This window comes from Ixodes scapularis, unplaced genomic scaffold (assembly GCF_016920785.2).
Source record: "Ixodes scapularis isolate PalLabHiFi unplaced genomic scaffold, ASM1692078v2 PGA_scaffold13__105_contigs__length_92229423, whole genome shotgun sequence".
Lineage (NCBI taxonomy): Eukaryota > Metazoa > Arthropoda > Arachnida > Ixodida > Ixodidae > Ixodes > Ixodes scapularis.
Genome location: NW_024609839.1, coordinates 77,961,387 through 77,977,839, shown reverse-complemented (window position 1 = coordinate 77,977,839; position 16,453 = coordinate 77,961,387). Strand labels below are relative to the sequence as shown.

General features: G+C 49.3%; 1 protein-coding gene across 1 annotated transcript; it reads right to left on the bottom strand.

The window, feature by feature from the left end:
- Window positions 1-14,628: 14,628 nt before the first annotated feature.
- LOC8027209 (NIF3-like protein 1) lies at window positions 14,629-16,210 on the bottom strand. Its single transcript, XM_002407525.5, has one exon. The coding sequence runs from the start codon at window positions 15,615-15,617 to the stop codon at window positions 14,733-14,735; it is 885 nt and encodes a 294-aa protein (XP_002407569.4). The 5' UTR covers window positions 15,618-16,210; the 3' UTR covers window positions 14,629-14,732.
- Between the last annotated feature and the right edge of the window lie 243 nt (window positions 16,211-16,453).

The following is a 16,453-nucleotide window of genomic DNA, read 5'->3' as shown; positions in this document are numbered from 1 at the left end:
GACTGAAGAGGTCGACGAGGAGGTCATCCTTCCTCCAAAAAGTGAGTGCACATATATAACTCCTTGTTGTATCGTTTTTCTAGCACAGTGTATCCGATGGGATGGAAGATCCGGCGCGTCTCGTAAAAATCGGGATGCTATTAAAAGAACGTCCTAGACCGCCTCAACGAGTAAGACCGTCTAGAACGAGGAAAGAGACCGGTCTTCAATTTATATATTTCCTTTATTTACAGGTCATAAGATTCCATCGTTGCAGAAGCGGCGAAGCAACACCATGTCTCTTTATGATGAAACAAGAGAATATCTAGATGATTTAGATTATGAAGTGTAAATAAACGATTGCATATATACCGGACCTCTTTGTGTACGTGTGGTGATTACTTTGTCAAGAGACAAAGTTCGTTATAGAGAGTGACTAGACTCGTGCGCGACTTGCCCTTGACCCGCGGTAGTCTGGTCAGGAGCCGAATAGTGTTTAGCGAAAAGGTGTGTTTATAGCGAATAAAGATTGGGCCGCCACTGTGTTCCGAAACATCAAGCTCGTCTCGGCTACTTAGTAATAAATTTGTCACCAAAACGTTTGGGATGCCTTCTGAGGATGGGATAGAAATTGGGAACCCAAACCATCTTTATATAGTTCACTCGGCTGCCGCAGGGACTGTTAGAAATGACAAATGCCGTGGCGGCGTTAAGTTTGAGGCGCACTGTACCTTTCGTCCGGACTCGTCCGTGTATCGGTACCGCTTACAGAGCGGAACGCAGCAGTGGGTAGGCATATTGATTCAGTTTCGAAACTGCATGAGCAGCTCGCAAAGCAGAAGAGAGCTTCCTTTCTAATGGCGTATACATGGGATGTGCTCAGTCTTGCCACCATGAGGAGTACAGTGTCGCCCGACATTCTGCAAAGGGCGGGGCCTCCTGTCGCGGCTGTGGGAGTCGCGCACGCTTCGCGATTTCGGTTCGGACGCCCTTTGAGGACACTCGGGCCGTGCTAGGGCCTCGCGAACGTGCCCGAGCGCGAGGTCTTTTTTGCATGTTACGTGCATCTTGTTATGTTTATACTCCGTCTCACCCTACGATCGACTAGGGCCCAAAGGCTGGCGGGCGGAGCACCACCTCAGAAAAGCGTGCATCCGCATTGCAAAAAAGTGTGCAAAAGAAATTCCGATACGCCGAGTACGAAGAGCACCAATATTACACGTATGGTTCTCTGTTGTTATAACACGCTATTTTATATTGGTGAAGTAAATGTAAATTGTATTTGGGTTGATAAATATTGGTGCCATATTTCGCACACATGTCAACTATTTTGAGAAGTTGGAGGGCGCGCAGGCAACACTGATGTGAAGTCGTTTCGCCTTAGCCAAAACAATCCAATCCAATCTTCGTGCACGTTTTGCACGTACGTTCGTGTGTCGAACACGCGACCACTCTATCAGACTGATCTTCATTATCTAATGGCCACTGGTTCTGATCCCGGGTTCTCTTCGCCACATCGTTTCCAGACGGTATTTAAGAAAGCTCCCTTCAGTAGTCTGGCGCGGCAGATTGTACTTAACGTGTATTTTAAAGGGGCAGTCAAGTGGTTTATGAGTTCGTGTTTTGATAATGACAGCTGAATTTAGACGCCTTAAGTATCCCTAAAAACCAAAAAGTATAGTCATATGGTGATTATTTCTTTAATAAAAATGTAATTGAAAACCGCCAAACCTCGGATCCATCCGAAAACGAAACCACTCTCATTGGTCGCCGCACGCTTATCAAAAGGATCTCGGGCCAATGGCGTTGGACGACGTTCCGTCGCGCAGTGATCCCGAGGTAGCCGCATCGGCCGAACCTCTTTGTTATTCGAGCTTCGATCATGGCGGAGTTCTCTACGCTCGAGGACCTGACGCCGTTAGAGGTTGAAGTTCTTCGGCGGACAGCCGACCTGGGGATGATTTCCTATGACGCCACTCCGACGTGCGATGTGGACGATAGCAGCGCTTCGGAGTCATGTTCGGGTTCCGAGGACGACGAAACGCACACCTTTTCGGGCGTTCTTCGATTTGCGGTTAGGGCAAGTCGTAACCAAACCAACGTTTGACATCGCAGCGTTACCCCTGGTACGTGATGTCAAACGATGTCGCCACGTTGACTTTCGCCTCGGGAGAACGGGGGGAAGGCTGGTTCAGACATGTGTAACGAGCGCGTACCTACGACTGCGTCCGTTGCAACCGGAGCTACCGGAACGACCGCACTGCGCCGCGCGTACACACACCTGTAACCACTACAACAAGCGCAGCGGGTCGTCAGCACGGCGACCGCTTCTGTACGCCGCCGTCAGCTGTGTCAGCGGCCCCTCTAAAAAAGGGGACGCACTGCTACTCAATGCCGTAACAGAATATAGACAGACAGTTTTGTAGTCTAAAGCTTTATTATTTTTTCTTGATAGGCTTGCAGGGTACAGCGAATGAAAAAAATAAAATAAAAAGATGCAGCGCCGTCTTGGACGATCACGACTCTAATACACGACATTGCAATAGTACAAATATCGCCACACGCCTTTTGTACGATTATAAAAGACAATGTAATCTTGGCAGCGATATAGCAAACATAGAAATATGATTTCGTGATCAGATAGACGTTGCGAGCGTTCAGGATTGCTAACACTAATCACTTTTCTCCGGTGATGAAAACGCGTGAAAATTCGTATCCTTTATACGGTACGCGCCAGCAATACCTTGAACTTGAGCACACGCATGAAATGCGCCAAATCAGAAATCCGGGCGATGTTCGAGGACACAAATGCTTAGAAAGCACCACTGTAGTCGAAGTAAACAAACACGACGGCACGGGCGTTTCTGCTATCTTGAGAGTGCCGCCACGACATCGCCGCACGAGTAGGTGGATGTTCCCTTCTAGTACGTGCTGGGTTATCATAGCAAAACACAACGAAAATTCACAGTCAAGGATAGCGCTTTTACGCGGAACGATGAGCTTTCACCAGGCCGTCCATTCCAACGATCACCACCGACGCCACGTTTGCGGATAGAAGGAGCCGGCCGGCCCGCGACCGGCACGACCGGCCTGCAACGCGCAGAGATACGTGCGCTTCCGCGCATCCCTGGGGAACGGGAAATTCACCCCCCGCGGAGGAAGGCAAATAGAAAACGTAGTCCCTTGTTTGTAAAACGATAATTGCGCTATCGCGTATTCTAAACTAGAAATATTTTACGTCTTGTGAAATTATCATGCACAACATATTTAAATAAACTGAAAATTGTTTTTTTAGCGAAACTTTAAAAAGACCGCCAAAATTTTCAAACATACGATAATTTCATTGGTCCTCGCAAGCACAGAAAAGAGTCCGCACGTATTTTATTCCTGCGTGATTAATAGGCGTTTCTGCCTTCTAAAACTGAAGATACTCACTCACTAACACTTCCTTAACACCATCGCACCAAAAAGTAGCTTCTCCAAAAACCGCTTGAGTGTCCCTTTAAGCTTCGTGTCGAAAATCCGGCTGCGCCGTATCACGAGACCGTTCGGAGAGTGGCGGACTTAACGGGTGTAGGGTACGCCACAATCTTTAGATGGAAAAAGCTTGTTGAAAAGAGTGCCTTAACTGGCGCGCCGTCAGTGCCATCACCCATACCTACGAGACGGGAAAGGCCTCCGGCCACGCCAAGTGTGCTGAACTCGTTCCATCACCAGGCACTCCAGCTGATTGTGCATGGTTTCTTCCGGCGGAACGAGTGTCCGAAGCTGCTGAAGGCAAGTCCACATCTCAATGCCTCCACTTATCTTACGCAATTTATTCAACTGCTAACTAGAAAAAAGATGAGGGATTGCATAAAAATACAGATATGATTACCCCGTGACATCTGAAATCGGATTCAACTGCCTCCGAAATGAGCCCACCGCTTGCACATATGAAGACGCTCATGAACAAAGCCCAAATATTGCAGATTAAATGATGTTGGCGCATATTTGCTGTCTGTATAATAAAGGCTGCTGGCACCAAACGGGGTCAAACATGAGCGCAAGATTTAATATTGTAATAAAACAAAATGTAATTAGAATATGCTGATATGTTCATTTCAGTGTGAGGTACATACGCTGCATTTATAATGTGGAGTAGAGTATCCCAGTATCCGACAAATGCCGCCACAACTTTGTGGGCACCCTGACGAAATTTTCAATGACATTTGCACATAATTGCAGCACAATTTTGTCTGACAGGCCAAATGTCTGCCTTGAGCTCAAAATTTTTTATGGTTTGTTGTCATGACAGGACATTTTCATTGCAACAACTAACTTGTTGCGGTCACAGTGTAATTGATGGATATTCTGTTATTCAATTAATTTCAGCACATACGCTGAAATAAAAATAATTCTAAAATTAATTATTGCATTTTATTAAAAATTGCTCAACAATAAAAAAAAATTGGAGTGTCCCCTTGAGAAACGAAGGAGTCAGTTGGCTGTCACTTTGAACATTTAAAAGCCCGGATGCTGTGTTTAGTCCGTTTTCTTTCTGTTTGTTTCCACTTCGTGTATTCGAGACATTGCCCGACAACACTGACCTAGTAATTGAAATAACACAAATCAGTTCCAGATAAGTAGATGTGAGCGTATTGGCTGCAATTGTGCTAAAACATGCTTTTCTTAAATTACAGATTCTGGATGAAATCAAGAAAAATGACGATTTCCCCAGTATCAGCCGTGCCACTCTCTGCAGAGTCCTGAATAAGCTTGGGATCGCGTTCACGACACGCAAGAGGAACTCGTTGTTGCTTGAGCGCAACGATCTCGTGCTCTGGCGAGCATCCTACCTGAGGTCTATCAAGAAGTACCGCCAAGATCACAGGCCCATTTACTACTTAGATGAGACGTGGGTCAATGCCGGACATAAACGCTCCAAGGTATGGAAGGACCAGTCAGTCAAATCTTCAAGTGATGCCCAAAAGAAGGGGCTTACAACCGGCTTGAGAACCCCTCTGGAAAAGGCAAGAGGCTCATCATTGTTCATGCGGGGAGCAAGGAGGGCTTTGTTGTGGGGGCGGCCGAAGTGTTCCGGGCCAAGAAAGGCAGCGGTGACTACCACCAAGAAATGGACGGGCAACGCTTTGAAGAGTGGTTTACCAAGAAGCTGCTGCCAAACCTTAAGCCCAGGAGTGTTGTAGTTGTAGACAAGTTCGCATCTTCAACACGGGAGGGAGCCACCTCACCGAGGGGGAGCACGAGTATCGCGTAAGCGACTTGGGACCGTTGACCAATGAGAGACACACACACGGCAAGCAACGTTACCCGCCATGTCGAGGCAAGCTCGTCGAACTCGAACTCAGTACTCCGTTTTCTCAGTTGTATTAACTAGTCGTTAATAAACGCTTTCATAACATGGTGTCAGAAACGGAACACGAAAACGCTCGCACGTGAAGTCAAGACCGATGTGAGTCGCACGGCGCAAGAGTGAAGGCAAGCGAAGACTGGCAGCGCAGAAAATGGAGGAAGAAAGCGGCACCGCTACTACGCAGCAGTCGGGCGGGAGTTCGAATGTCCAACTTCCCATGCCGGGAGGGGTCTAACTAGTCGTTTATTAACGACTAGTTAATACAACTGAGAAGCCTCAGTACTACGTCTTCTCAGTTGTATTAACTAGTCGTTAATAAACGCTTTCATAACTGTAGTCATGGACAATGCCTCGTATCACTCCGTAAAACTACACACCCTGCCAACCACCAGCAAAAAGAAGCTCGAGATTCACCAGTGGCTCAGCAACAACGGGATTGCATCGGACATGTCCATGCTGAAGGTGGAGCTCCTGAACCTTGTCAGCAAAGCGAAGGCTGCAAGATCCGAACTGGAAAAGTACCGCATTGATACGATAGCGGAGCACCACGGCCACAGCGTCCTCCGTTTGCCTCCCTATCACTGTGAACTTAATCCAATTGAGTTGGTATGGAGCCAAGTGAAAGGAGAGGTTGCAAGCAAGAGCCAATCGTTCAAGATTGCGGAGGTGGAGAAGCTGACTCCGACTGCCTAGCAAAATGTGAGCCCCGAGAACTGGGAAAGCTATGCGAAACACGCCATTCAAGTTGAAGAACAGATGTGGGAAGCAGATGGCCTTGTTGACACTGTCCTCGACAGTATTGTAATCGACACAAATGGGGACTCTGACACTGATACATGTGATGAAGATGAGGAGATGGGTTGTGAACCACTTGAATGGTTGGAACGCTTGCGTTTCGATTCCCCTATGACGCAATGTGGCACCAGTAGCAGACTCACCCTGTGGCAGCATTCTCCAGGGCCGGCTGGTGCGTCTCTTGCTCACTCAAGAACCGAATCAAGCTGCAGGTTCAGGATCAGGCAGCATTATCGACGACTGACTGGTGTGTCTCTTGCTCACTCAAGAACCGAATCAAGCTGCAAATTCAGGATCAGGCAGCATTATCGACGACTGGCTGGTGCGTCTCTTGCTCACTCAAGAACCGAATCAAGCTACAGGTTCAGGATCAGGCAGCATTATCAACGACTGACTGGTGCATCTCTTGCTCACTCAAGAACCGAATCAAGCTGCAAATTCAGGATCAGGCAGCATTATCGACGACTGGCTGGTGCGTCCCTTGCTCACTCAAATACCGAATCAAGCTACAGGTTCAGGATCAGGCAGCATTATCGACGACTGGGTGGTGCGTCTCTTGCTCACTAAAGAACCGAATCAAGCTGCAAATTCAGGATCAGGCAGCATTATCGACGACTGACTGGTGGCATCTCTTGCTCACTCAAGAACCGAATCAAGCTGCAGGTTCAGGATCAGGTGGCATTATCGACGACTGATTCTTGCTCACACAAGAACCGAATCGAGCAAGTCGCATTTGTTCCTTGCTGGTGCAATATGTGACACCATGTCTTGTATGATAATAAAACCTGTTTCGTGAGATACATTGTAAATCTGTATTGTTTAATTCCAGCACCTAAAAATATAAAATGTAGTATTAGAAAACTCTGAAGTAAGCAAGATTTCAGTCTGGTGAGTAAGAACATCTTAAAACTGAAACAAACGATGCATGATAGCATGTGTCACTGTAAATGAGATTCCTGTTACAAAATCGCAGGAATATAACGAAGTAAAATGCGTATGGGAGGAATAATGACAGTTTATTGCTTTTTGTAGCTTGTAATGTTTTGTGAGCGCTGTGTGAAGGATTTTCCAAAAATCTTATCGATGGATGTTTTAAGCAGCACTGAGCGCGTGCTTTGAGGAGAATGCAAACACTCACGAGAAACAAGTTTGTGCGGGAAGTGCATGAATAAACATATCACCTTTCGGGAACTCACTTCAAGGTTCGGCGAAGCCAAAGCGAGGTGAAAATTGCGCGAGGACGGCATCCCCACATTCACGTGAAGTGGAGGTGTATCCCGTAGGAGACTGCACACGTCGTCGGGCTGAAGCATGTTTCGCCGAGGGAAAACACTGTCGTCTATCGACTCAAACACTGTGTTCAGCTCATGCAGCCTTTTTTTAATCGATCGGACGTTGGGATACCAAATGTGACGGCGGCGCTAGGCTGGGAGAGACAGGAACTTTCACCCACGCTGTCCCCACAGATTACGCTTGACTACTGACGCCGATTGTACCGGCGCAGCGGGAACACGCATGCCGTAGGCTATGGTTCAGGGAGATACGGAGGCTTCGCCTCCAGCAAATGATAAAAGTAACCAAACGACCTACCGACGAGTATCATGCAAGGAAGGCTTTTAGCCCTAGCGGCAACCGAGGCACGTACGAGGCTGACAGCGATACGGACGAAGCACACGCATATGGATCAGCAGTCGAGATTCCTTGAGTGTCGTAACTATTCGCTCTGTGACAAAGAATTGGAAGAAAACTCAGCCAGCAGCCGGAGCCGCCGCTTCGAGTTTTCGATAAGCAGACGAAAAACTCGCCTCCGCATGACGCGTCCTGGCGCACTGATACGTACGACGGAGCAAACATAGCACGTGGTTTCAAACAGGCTCGTCATTGGACCCGGCGGCCTGTATCATTGGGCTTTAGTTCATCGTAGGATGAGACGGAGTATTGGGCAGGAGATCGAACTACAGGGGGCGCTCTGACCCGTTTGCTTTCCCCACGCTTGGTGTTTACTCAACACAAGGCCTGTGCACATGCCGACAGGCCTTATGGGCATGGCCATGTCATCCTCTACAATAGAGCGCGGGGCGCAGTTTAATAAAAAAAATACTAACAATCGACGAAGCGACGTTAAGTGCCGGATCTATCCTCAGAGAATGCGAGCTTGACCCACTTCGGCTTTTGTGCTGAGCTGGGATCGTGCATGCTGCATTGTTCATGCAGGCCGTAGCGAAAAGAAAAGAGCCCTCCTCCCCCTCGCCGGAGAACACGAACTCCAGCCGAACGCTGACGCCGCGTTCGGTTATGTCGGCCGAGCGCTGAGTCATTGTATTTGTTGCCCCCATCCGTGTAGTTGTTAGGTTAACCGCTTGGGGCGTGAATGGTGGCAGAAATCGAGAGAAAACTAGGTATTTTCTTATCCACTGATGGCAAGGGGGTTTCATAGCCTCACTTTCTTTGCACTGCGGAGTGAATATAGATTTCACATTTAAATATTCTAAGCTTAAATGGTAAAACAAAATGGCTAGGTGGCGTAAGCTACCGCCCGATCCAAAGGGCTCAGCCGTATTCATCCATCCATCCATCCATCCATCCATCCATCCTATCAGCATGGCTAGGTGGCGTAAGCTACCGCCCGATCCAAAGGGCTCAGCCGTATTCATCCATCCATCCATCCATCCATCCATCCTCCCCAATAGGCTCCTTGCACTGACGTCACATCGCACACTTTTGAACACCAAGTAAGAGGAGGAGAGGGAAGCTGCTTTTGTAAGAATTTTGAGTGACAGGTTAATCTTCTATAATCTTCTGGGGGGAGAATAGCGACGCCTGTACAAATCCGGGAGGTACAAAGGAGGGTCCTGATAAGACGGGAGCTCCTTCTTCCCCTCTTCTTTGGAGGGCAACGGAAATGACGTCCTGTGCAAGGAGCCTATACACCAACTCAACTCTCCTACGTCACGCCGCGGTGGTGGCGCGCCGGACGCACTTCCGGTCTGGGGCGGTGGGCAGAAGTCGCCGTGCCAGACATGCATTCCTGTGTTCCTTTGGAAGAAACGAGACAAAAAACCTGCCTTCTCGTCAAAATGCTGCGATGGGGGCTTTACCAAGAGAGTCTGTAAAGGTTTGAAGATCAGTTTTCATGTGTTTTTGCACCCTCCGTTCGTCCGAGAACGTGGATAGTAGCCGTGAAAAGGGCAAACCAGACGCTGTCGAACTACGATTGCGTGTGCGGGCCACAATTTGTGGTCGCCAGATGTATTTGCTTTGTTCCAACATGAACGAGAGAAAACCCCCGAGTTGTCCGGACCACCCACGGGTTCAGTGCGTCTTTAAATTCACACGGTCGCCTGATCGTTCGAACTTTCGTCTGCTCTTTCAAAGTTGTCTGCTTTTTGTCGTCTGCTCGTTCAAACAAAAGCGGCCCGTAGACCAAACTTTGACCCGGTGATTGCGATAAGAAGTAATTGCAGGCCTCCAAAGGCTTAATTAGGCTCGGTGTAAACAATAGATACAAGATGTTAATTATTGGTACCGGTGGCCATCACCTACTTGTTACGCTTGGTCTGTTCCCGCTTTCGAGTTTCAGTCGACGTCGATCATCGCCGCTACCTTTTACACTTTTGCAGCACGAGCGACGTCGCGACCGAAAATAGCTACAAGAATCTCATCATGGTTTTGGCGTCCATTCTGCGGCGTTCATGCGAATGAATCGCCGCACGTCAAATTATTTACGGAAAGTTTAGCGGCGTAACGAGCCATGATAATTTCGCTCAGGCGATTAAAGTGGTAAGACACTGCGATGAGGACGTAGAATCGACAACCCCAACGCGGAAAAGAGTATGCAGACTCACACAGGACGCCGACAACGTGACATTCGAGTGGTTTGTTGACGCGGGACGCGGTGCTTCTTGCCCGTACTCCATTGCGCGTGGGTTCGAACTGTCGTCTGCTCTTTCAAACTTGACTGCTTTTTGTCGTCAGCTCGTTCAAACGACAGCGGCCCGTAAACCAAACGTTGACCCGGTAATTGCGATAAGAACTAAGTGCAGGCCTCAAAACACTTTTGAAGGTTGGTTGGGGTAAGTCGGCTAAGGTGTAAACAGATACAAGAAGTTGTTGATCATTGTTACCAGTGGCCATCAACGACTTGTAATGCCCGATTCTACTTGCGGTTTTCAGTATCGATGTCCACCATCTCGGCTACGGTCCACGCTTTTGCAGTCCGAGCGACGTCGCGACTGAAAATAGCGAGCAGAATCTCATCGTGGGAGTCAGGCTTTAGCGCCAATTCTGCGGCGTCCACGTGAAATGAATCGCCGCACGTCACATTATTCATGCAAAGTTTTGCCTCGATAGTTTTGCTGAAGCCGCTCAAGTAGTCAGACATTGTTAGGAGGACGTAGAATCAACAATTCCAACGCGAAAAAGAACACTGGGACTCCCACCGACGCCGACAACAACGCAATTCAATGGTTTGTTTATGGGCGACGGCGGGCTTCTTGCCCACCATCCACCGCGCATGCGCGGCGCCGATGGCGTCCGCTAGGGACGCTCCGGTTTGTTTGTAAACATGAGTTGGTGTATAGCTAGCTTCGTTTTCGTTTCCTGAGGGTTGGGCAAACAGACGCACCAGCGTACGGGCTTCCGCCTTTCTGTTTCGCCTCGCACGCCCCCAGGAAAACACCTGTTAGTGCAAATAAATAATATTATTATTATTATTATTATAAAAACATCAAATCCTTGAGCTCCAGTCGCAGCAACCCCCGTTCGATGCCTACACCATCACCAAATGGCGCCAGAACTTGCCCCGTAAAGAGCCCTAAAGTGCTAAGAGAGAAATGGCAGTGTGCTTCGTACTTGCCTTTGGGAAGGACTGGAGCGACTCTCGGAAAAACGACAGCCCACGGCGACGGCAGGCGACGGTCCTACGCTGCTGTTGAACAGCGGGCGCACCGGCGTACGTCGCGAACGTTCCATGACACCAGACACCCCTGGCACCGACACAACCGACACAGTCCGAGAGGAACGAACACCCGAACTCGGACAAAAGTAAATAAAACAAGAATTCTCGCCGTTCTTGCGCGGCCTGTCAAGGAAAACACGCGCAACGCCAGCCATTAAAATAGTGCATTGGATTGGATTGTCCCTCATCCCTAAATGGATAGTGCATAAACAAATTTATTCAATCGGGCGGTGCCTTGCGCCACCTAGCCACTGTTGCTCTGTGTGATAGGAGCGTTTCTTCGCAACATCTTCGCAACGTACGCGTTCCGTCACCGTGCGCCTCGCAGTTTAGCAAGTGCCCCAACTCGGTCTCACTCATACCCGCTTGATCGCTGCAGCGCAACGAGGTAGAGTAAAGTAAAGCACTGGCAGTAAAGCACTGGCCCTCCGGTGGCTTCAATCGCGGGAGGGCCATCTTGCTCGTAGCAAAATCGTGCTTTTGCTAGCACTGCAGAGGCTGGCGGCAGCGTGCTGAAGCCACTCGTTCGTCGTCATTCGCCGAAGATGTTTTTTTAAGACCCTGTGTAAGCGTTGAGAACACGTGGAAATTTTCACGAAAGTGCAGTGCCACAGAAAAAAGGCACAACTCGTCGATAGGAAGCTTCGCCAGTCTCGCGGCATGATCAAAGCTTCGTCGTAGTAACCCTGGAGGGGAGGCACTCACTTGATCGAATGACGTTTTAGCGAACGCCCAGGTTTCATAGAAATGACACTTTAGCGAATAGGCGGACGCCGCGCAGCGGCGTGTTCGGGCGGGCCAAATGGGTTCACATTTTTATAATAAGCCGCCGCAGACTGTCGCCGCGCGGCGGATGGGTTCACGCCCCCCCCCCCCCCCCCCCCCCCCTCGCGTTATTCGCTAAAACGTCATTCGCTCATGTAAAATGGACCCCGACGCTGTGTGTGTTTTGCAAGTGCAAAGCACTTCGGCGTGCCAAGGAACCTTTGCTCATACCGCACCACCGGAGAAACTTCCTTTCGACGAGTTGTACGCCGTTTTCCGCTCTTATCTGTTCTATTTATCATCAATCCCCACATACTGGGCAAATACCTGCCGACTGGAAAGTGGCAAATGTCACCCATTTTTAAAAGCGGTCAAAGGAATGCGTTTTACAACAACTACCTACAAATCTCTCCAATGAGCATTCCAAGCATACTAACAGAACATGTCTTATTTTCAAATATTATGGATCACTTGTCTGCGAAAAACCTCCTCTTTGTTAACCAGCACGGTTTCCGGCGGTCTCCTTCTCGTCATACCCAGCTTTTTGAATTTATAACCGACATACATAATAACTTTCACCGTAAAATGGAGACTCGTGCAATTTTTATTGACTTTCAGAAAGCCTTCGACAAAGTGCCTATCATCGACTTATGCTTTAACTGCGCACTTTTCGAGTAGAGCCATCTGCAATAGAATGGATTTCAAATTTTCCCTTCAACCACTCACGAAGTATATGTTATGATCAGAAATGTTTTTCACACCCGAAAGTAGAATCTGGAGTGCCACAAGGAAGCGTGCTGGGTCCACTGCTGTTTCTTTTCTATGTAAACGACCAGGTGACCGCTATGTATTCCACAATCTGTTTATACGCCGCTGACTCTGTGGTGTATAAAAAAATAATGTGTGTTGACAATTGTATCCAACTTTAAAAATTACTTTACTCTAGAAGAATGGTGTGGAATGTGGCAAATGCAAAATTCTTAAATTTTAGCAATAAGCGAAGCGCCACAGTGTTCAACTATACTCTCTTTGATGCACCTATTGAGTGCGTGCACATACAAATACTTTGGGGCTCATTTCACATCAAACATATACTGGGAGGCATATATCAATCATATCACTGCAAAGGCAAACCAAAGTCTTGGTCTTATAAGAAAAACATTACGCATGACCAATTGGGAAACAGTACTCGTAGCTTACATTGCCCTTGTTCGCCCGCAGCCAGAGCATGCATCTACAATATGGAACCCCCACCAGGCTTACCTAGTACAGAAATTAGAATAAGTACAAATTAGAGCCACTCGCTTCATCCTTAAAAACTATATGCATACTAGCATTACCACACTAAAAAAAAAAAACTCAGAATTCCGCTAGTAGCAGACAGAAGAAAATCTGCAAAACTAGTCTCCCTGCACGCTTTGTATTACCACAGCTCATCAAAGAGAGAGTTGTATTGCCCGCCTGCACATCACACTTCACGACGTACAGACCACTTTTAAAAACTTCATTTGACCAAACCATTTCACATTTTCGCCGCTTCAGTTATCCCTTTCAGATTGGAACTCACTTCCAGAAAATATTGTCAATATTCAGGAATCATCCGGTTTCAGAGCTGCACTTGCCACTTTTTTAAAACTTATCAACCTCACATTTTTGTGTTTTTCATTTCTTAAATATTTGTTGTGTATAAGCCCTGGGCTTAAGAGTATATTAAATGAAATGAAATTAAGCAGGCAAGGCTCAATTTTCAACATCTGCACAAAAGAAGCAAATGCAGGGGACGGGTAGACACGAGCGTCTTGTTGGCATTCAGTCAAGGCTCGGGTCCTTGCCGAACAAGTCTCGGCCGAAGGCTGACGTAGCACTCGCACTCGATCCGCGCCTCGCGTTTTCCTTTTTGGGCGAGGTCGAAACGCAAGCCATGCGGCCTCAGTACCTAGGCGGTTTTACCCAGCCCCACTTGGCATTTCACACAAAGACCACTCGGCGAGCTTTCTTTGGCATTTCATAGTTAGAAAAGTTCCGAGACAGACGTTGACGGAAGCAAGTCGTCGAGGACGACGCTCGTTGTTCCCGAGCCCTGCCACATCACCAGGTACCTTAATCGCAGTTAGCGGGAGCACGTGGCATCGGATACTCTGACGGCCTGGCGTGCAACAGCAGTGCATTTGTGTCGCTGCAGTTGCACACCTGGCCATTGGAAAGCTCGGACGGCACCCGATGTCACGCGCTTTCGTGTTACCGCCCACGACAATTAGAACAGTACCGTACTCCGTTTCACTTCAAGTTCGACTACAGCCGACGCAACGATTCAATGGAGCCCATAAAGCCGAGCCAAGAGCATGCCGTCGTGGCGCTTTTGCATGCTTGCCATCACCAACTAAATTAATCACACAGGGTGAACACGCTGGGATCCTGCGTTTTTTTTTTCTGCGTGCACTCGGTATAGCCAGGGGTCCATACCACACAAGCGAACGTTTTTGGCGAACAGCAGTCACCTGAGCGAATCGGCGTTTTAGTTAATAAATGGAATACGTTAATCCCTTCCCTTCCCCCCCCCCCCCCCCCCCCCCCCCCCCCCCCCCCCCCCCCCTCGTTTGCGTTCATGTCACTTTGTGGCGACAGTTTGCGGCGGCTTATTACAAAAACGTTAACCTCGACGCGGCCGACCATTCGCTAAAGCGTCTTTCGACGAACAGTCGGCGTTCGCTAAAACGTCGTTCGACAAACCGAGTGCCACCCGTTTAGGCAGTGAGAGCGAGCAGACAAGGGGGGCGACGAGAGCCGCGACGTCACACTTTTGGCTTTAGTGGATTGGTTTCCGCGAACCGTAGCGTCGGCCGCGGTGGCAACGGAGCACCACGACGGAGACACGGCCGCCTAAAGCGCGACCAGCGGTCCGGTGTCCGCAGTCGACACCCGCACGGCGACCGCGTCCAGCTCGTGCCGGAGCTTCTCGGCGAACAGCTCGAGGTAGCCTCGCTCCGAGTACGAGTGTTCGGTGAGCAGCACCGAGACGCCTCGCTGCTGGGCGTCCAGCACCTCGTGGTGGGACATCTCGCCCGTCAGGTACAGCTCCGCCCCGGCCACACCCTTGAGCACGCTGCCGCCGGAACCGGCGCACACGGCCACGGCCTGCACCGTCGATTCAGCCGTCCGCCCGGAACCCAGCGCTAGCCGCACGCTCGGCAGCTTGAGGTGCGCCTTGACGCGAGCCGCGGCCTCTCCGACGGTAACCGGCGCCCTCAGCCGTAGAAGGCGGCCCATTCCGGCGTCGGGGTCGACGGAGTCCTTCTCGACGGGCTCGGAGTCCGCCGCCCCGTCAAAGCACGACGCCAGCCAGTCGTTGACGCCCCCGCGGACGGCGTCCCACGACGTGTGCGGAGAGAACACGGCGATCTGGCGTTCGATGCAGCGCACGAGCAGGCGCTCCTTCCACGAGCTCTGCCGCAGCGCCTTGAGAGGCACGAAGATGGGAGGGTGGTAGGAGACGATGAGGTCTGCGCCGAGGCTCACGGCTTCGTCGACGACTTCGGGGACGAGGTCGTTGGTGAGGAGGACCGTCCTGACGCGGCACGAACTCGGCTCGACGAGAAGGCCCACGTTGTCCCAGGGAGCGGCCAGGCGTAGCGGCGCCATGCGCTCGAGGGTCTTTAGGACGCCGCAGAGGTCCATGCTCGAGAGCCGGTGACAGAGTCGTGATACGGGCTGGCGAACTAGAAGAGACGTGTGCAAGGCGAGCCGGCGGAGCTCAAGAACTCGCATTAACCTCGTTAAATTCGTCAGCTCGAGATATGCACCAAGACCAAAATATTATCGAAACAAAAACAGACACCAAACAAACCGGCGAAGGCCGCCATTTACGGCTTGGTCTGGATTGGATTTTTTTGACTCGAAACCATAAAGCCTGTACCGTTTTCGAAGTTTTCGACATATCTGGCGGATTCTGTCGCCCTTTTCGTACGATCGCTCGAGCGCGTTTACAAATCTGCCAAAATTTCGTCGGATGCCAATGTGCAAAAATTGCTTCATCGCGTATTTTGTTGTATTTTTGCGGACATCGTGTATTTTTGTCATGCAGTGTCATAGCCTCCAAAGGAGCTAGGAAATAGAATTCGGAGAACACCGAAACCTTTCGTACGAAATCTGCTTTGAAGGTCTCCATATATTTAGAAACGGCAGCGAGCAGTTTGCCAACAGAGCTGCTTCGTCAGCACCATTCAAGTTCGCAAGCGCGTAGACGTAGTCTTTTTCTAGTGCGATGTATTAAAAGTACAAAAAGTACACCAGCTCGCTTGCGATCTTACATTCCGTACGAAAAGTGCCTGCGTAAATTAAATTCCCAAAGCATTGAAAAAAAAAAATAATAATAATAATAATAAGAATAAGAAAGAATCTTGCGTAACGGGTAATTGACATCCACCACTCCCCTGAAAACGCACCAAGAGTGTATCCCTTTACCAAACAGATGTTTCCCTGCTCGGTTTTATTTTTCAGTCTCATTCAATGGCGCCGTTTTCGTTTCTCCACTTTGAGCGCATTTGATAGGGTCCACAATCAAAAGCGCGGCGACATTGAGGTTTAATAGTTGTAGCTTGTTC

Excerpts from the sequence above, each read along its gene's own strand:
- LOC8027209 (XM_002407525.5), bottom strand. The coding sequence starts at position 15,617 with ATGCGAGTTCTTGAGCTCCGCCGGCTCGCCTTGCACACGTCTCTTCTA.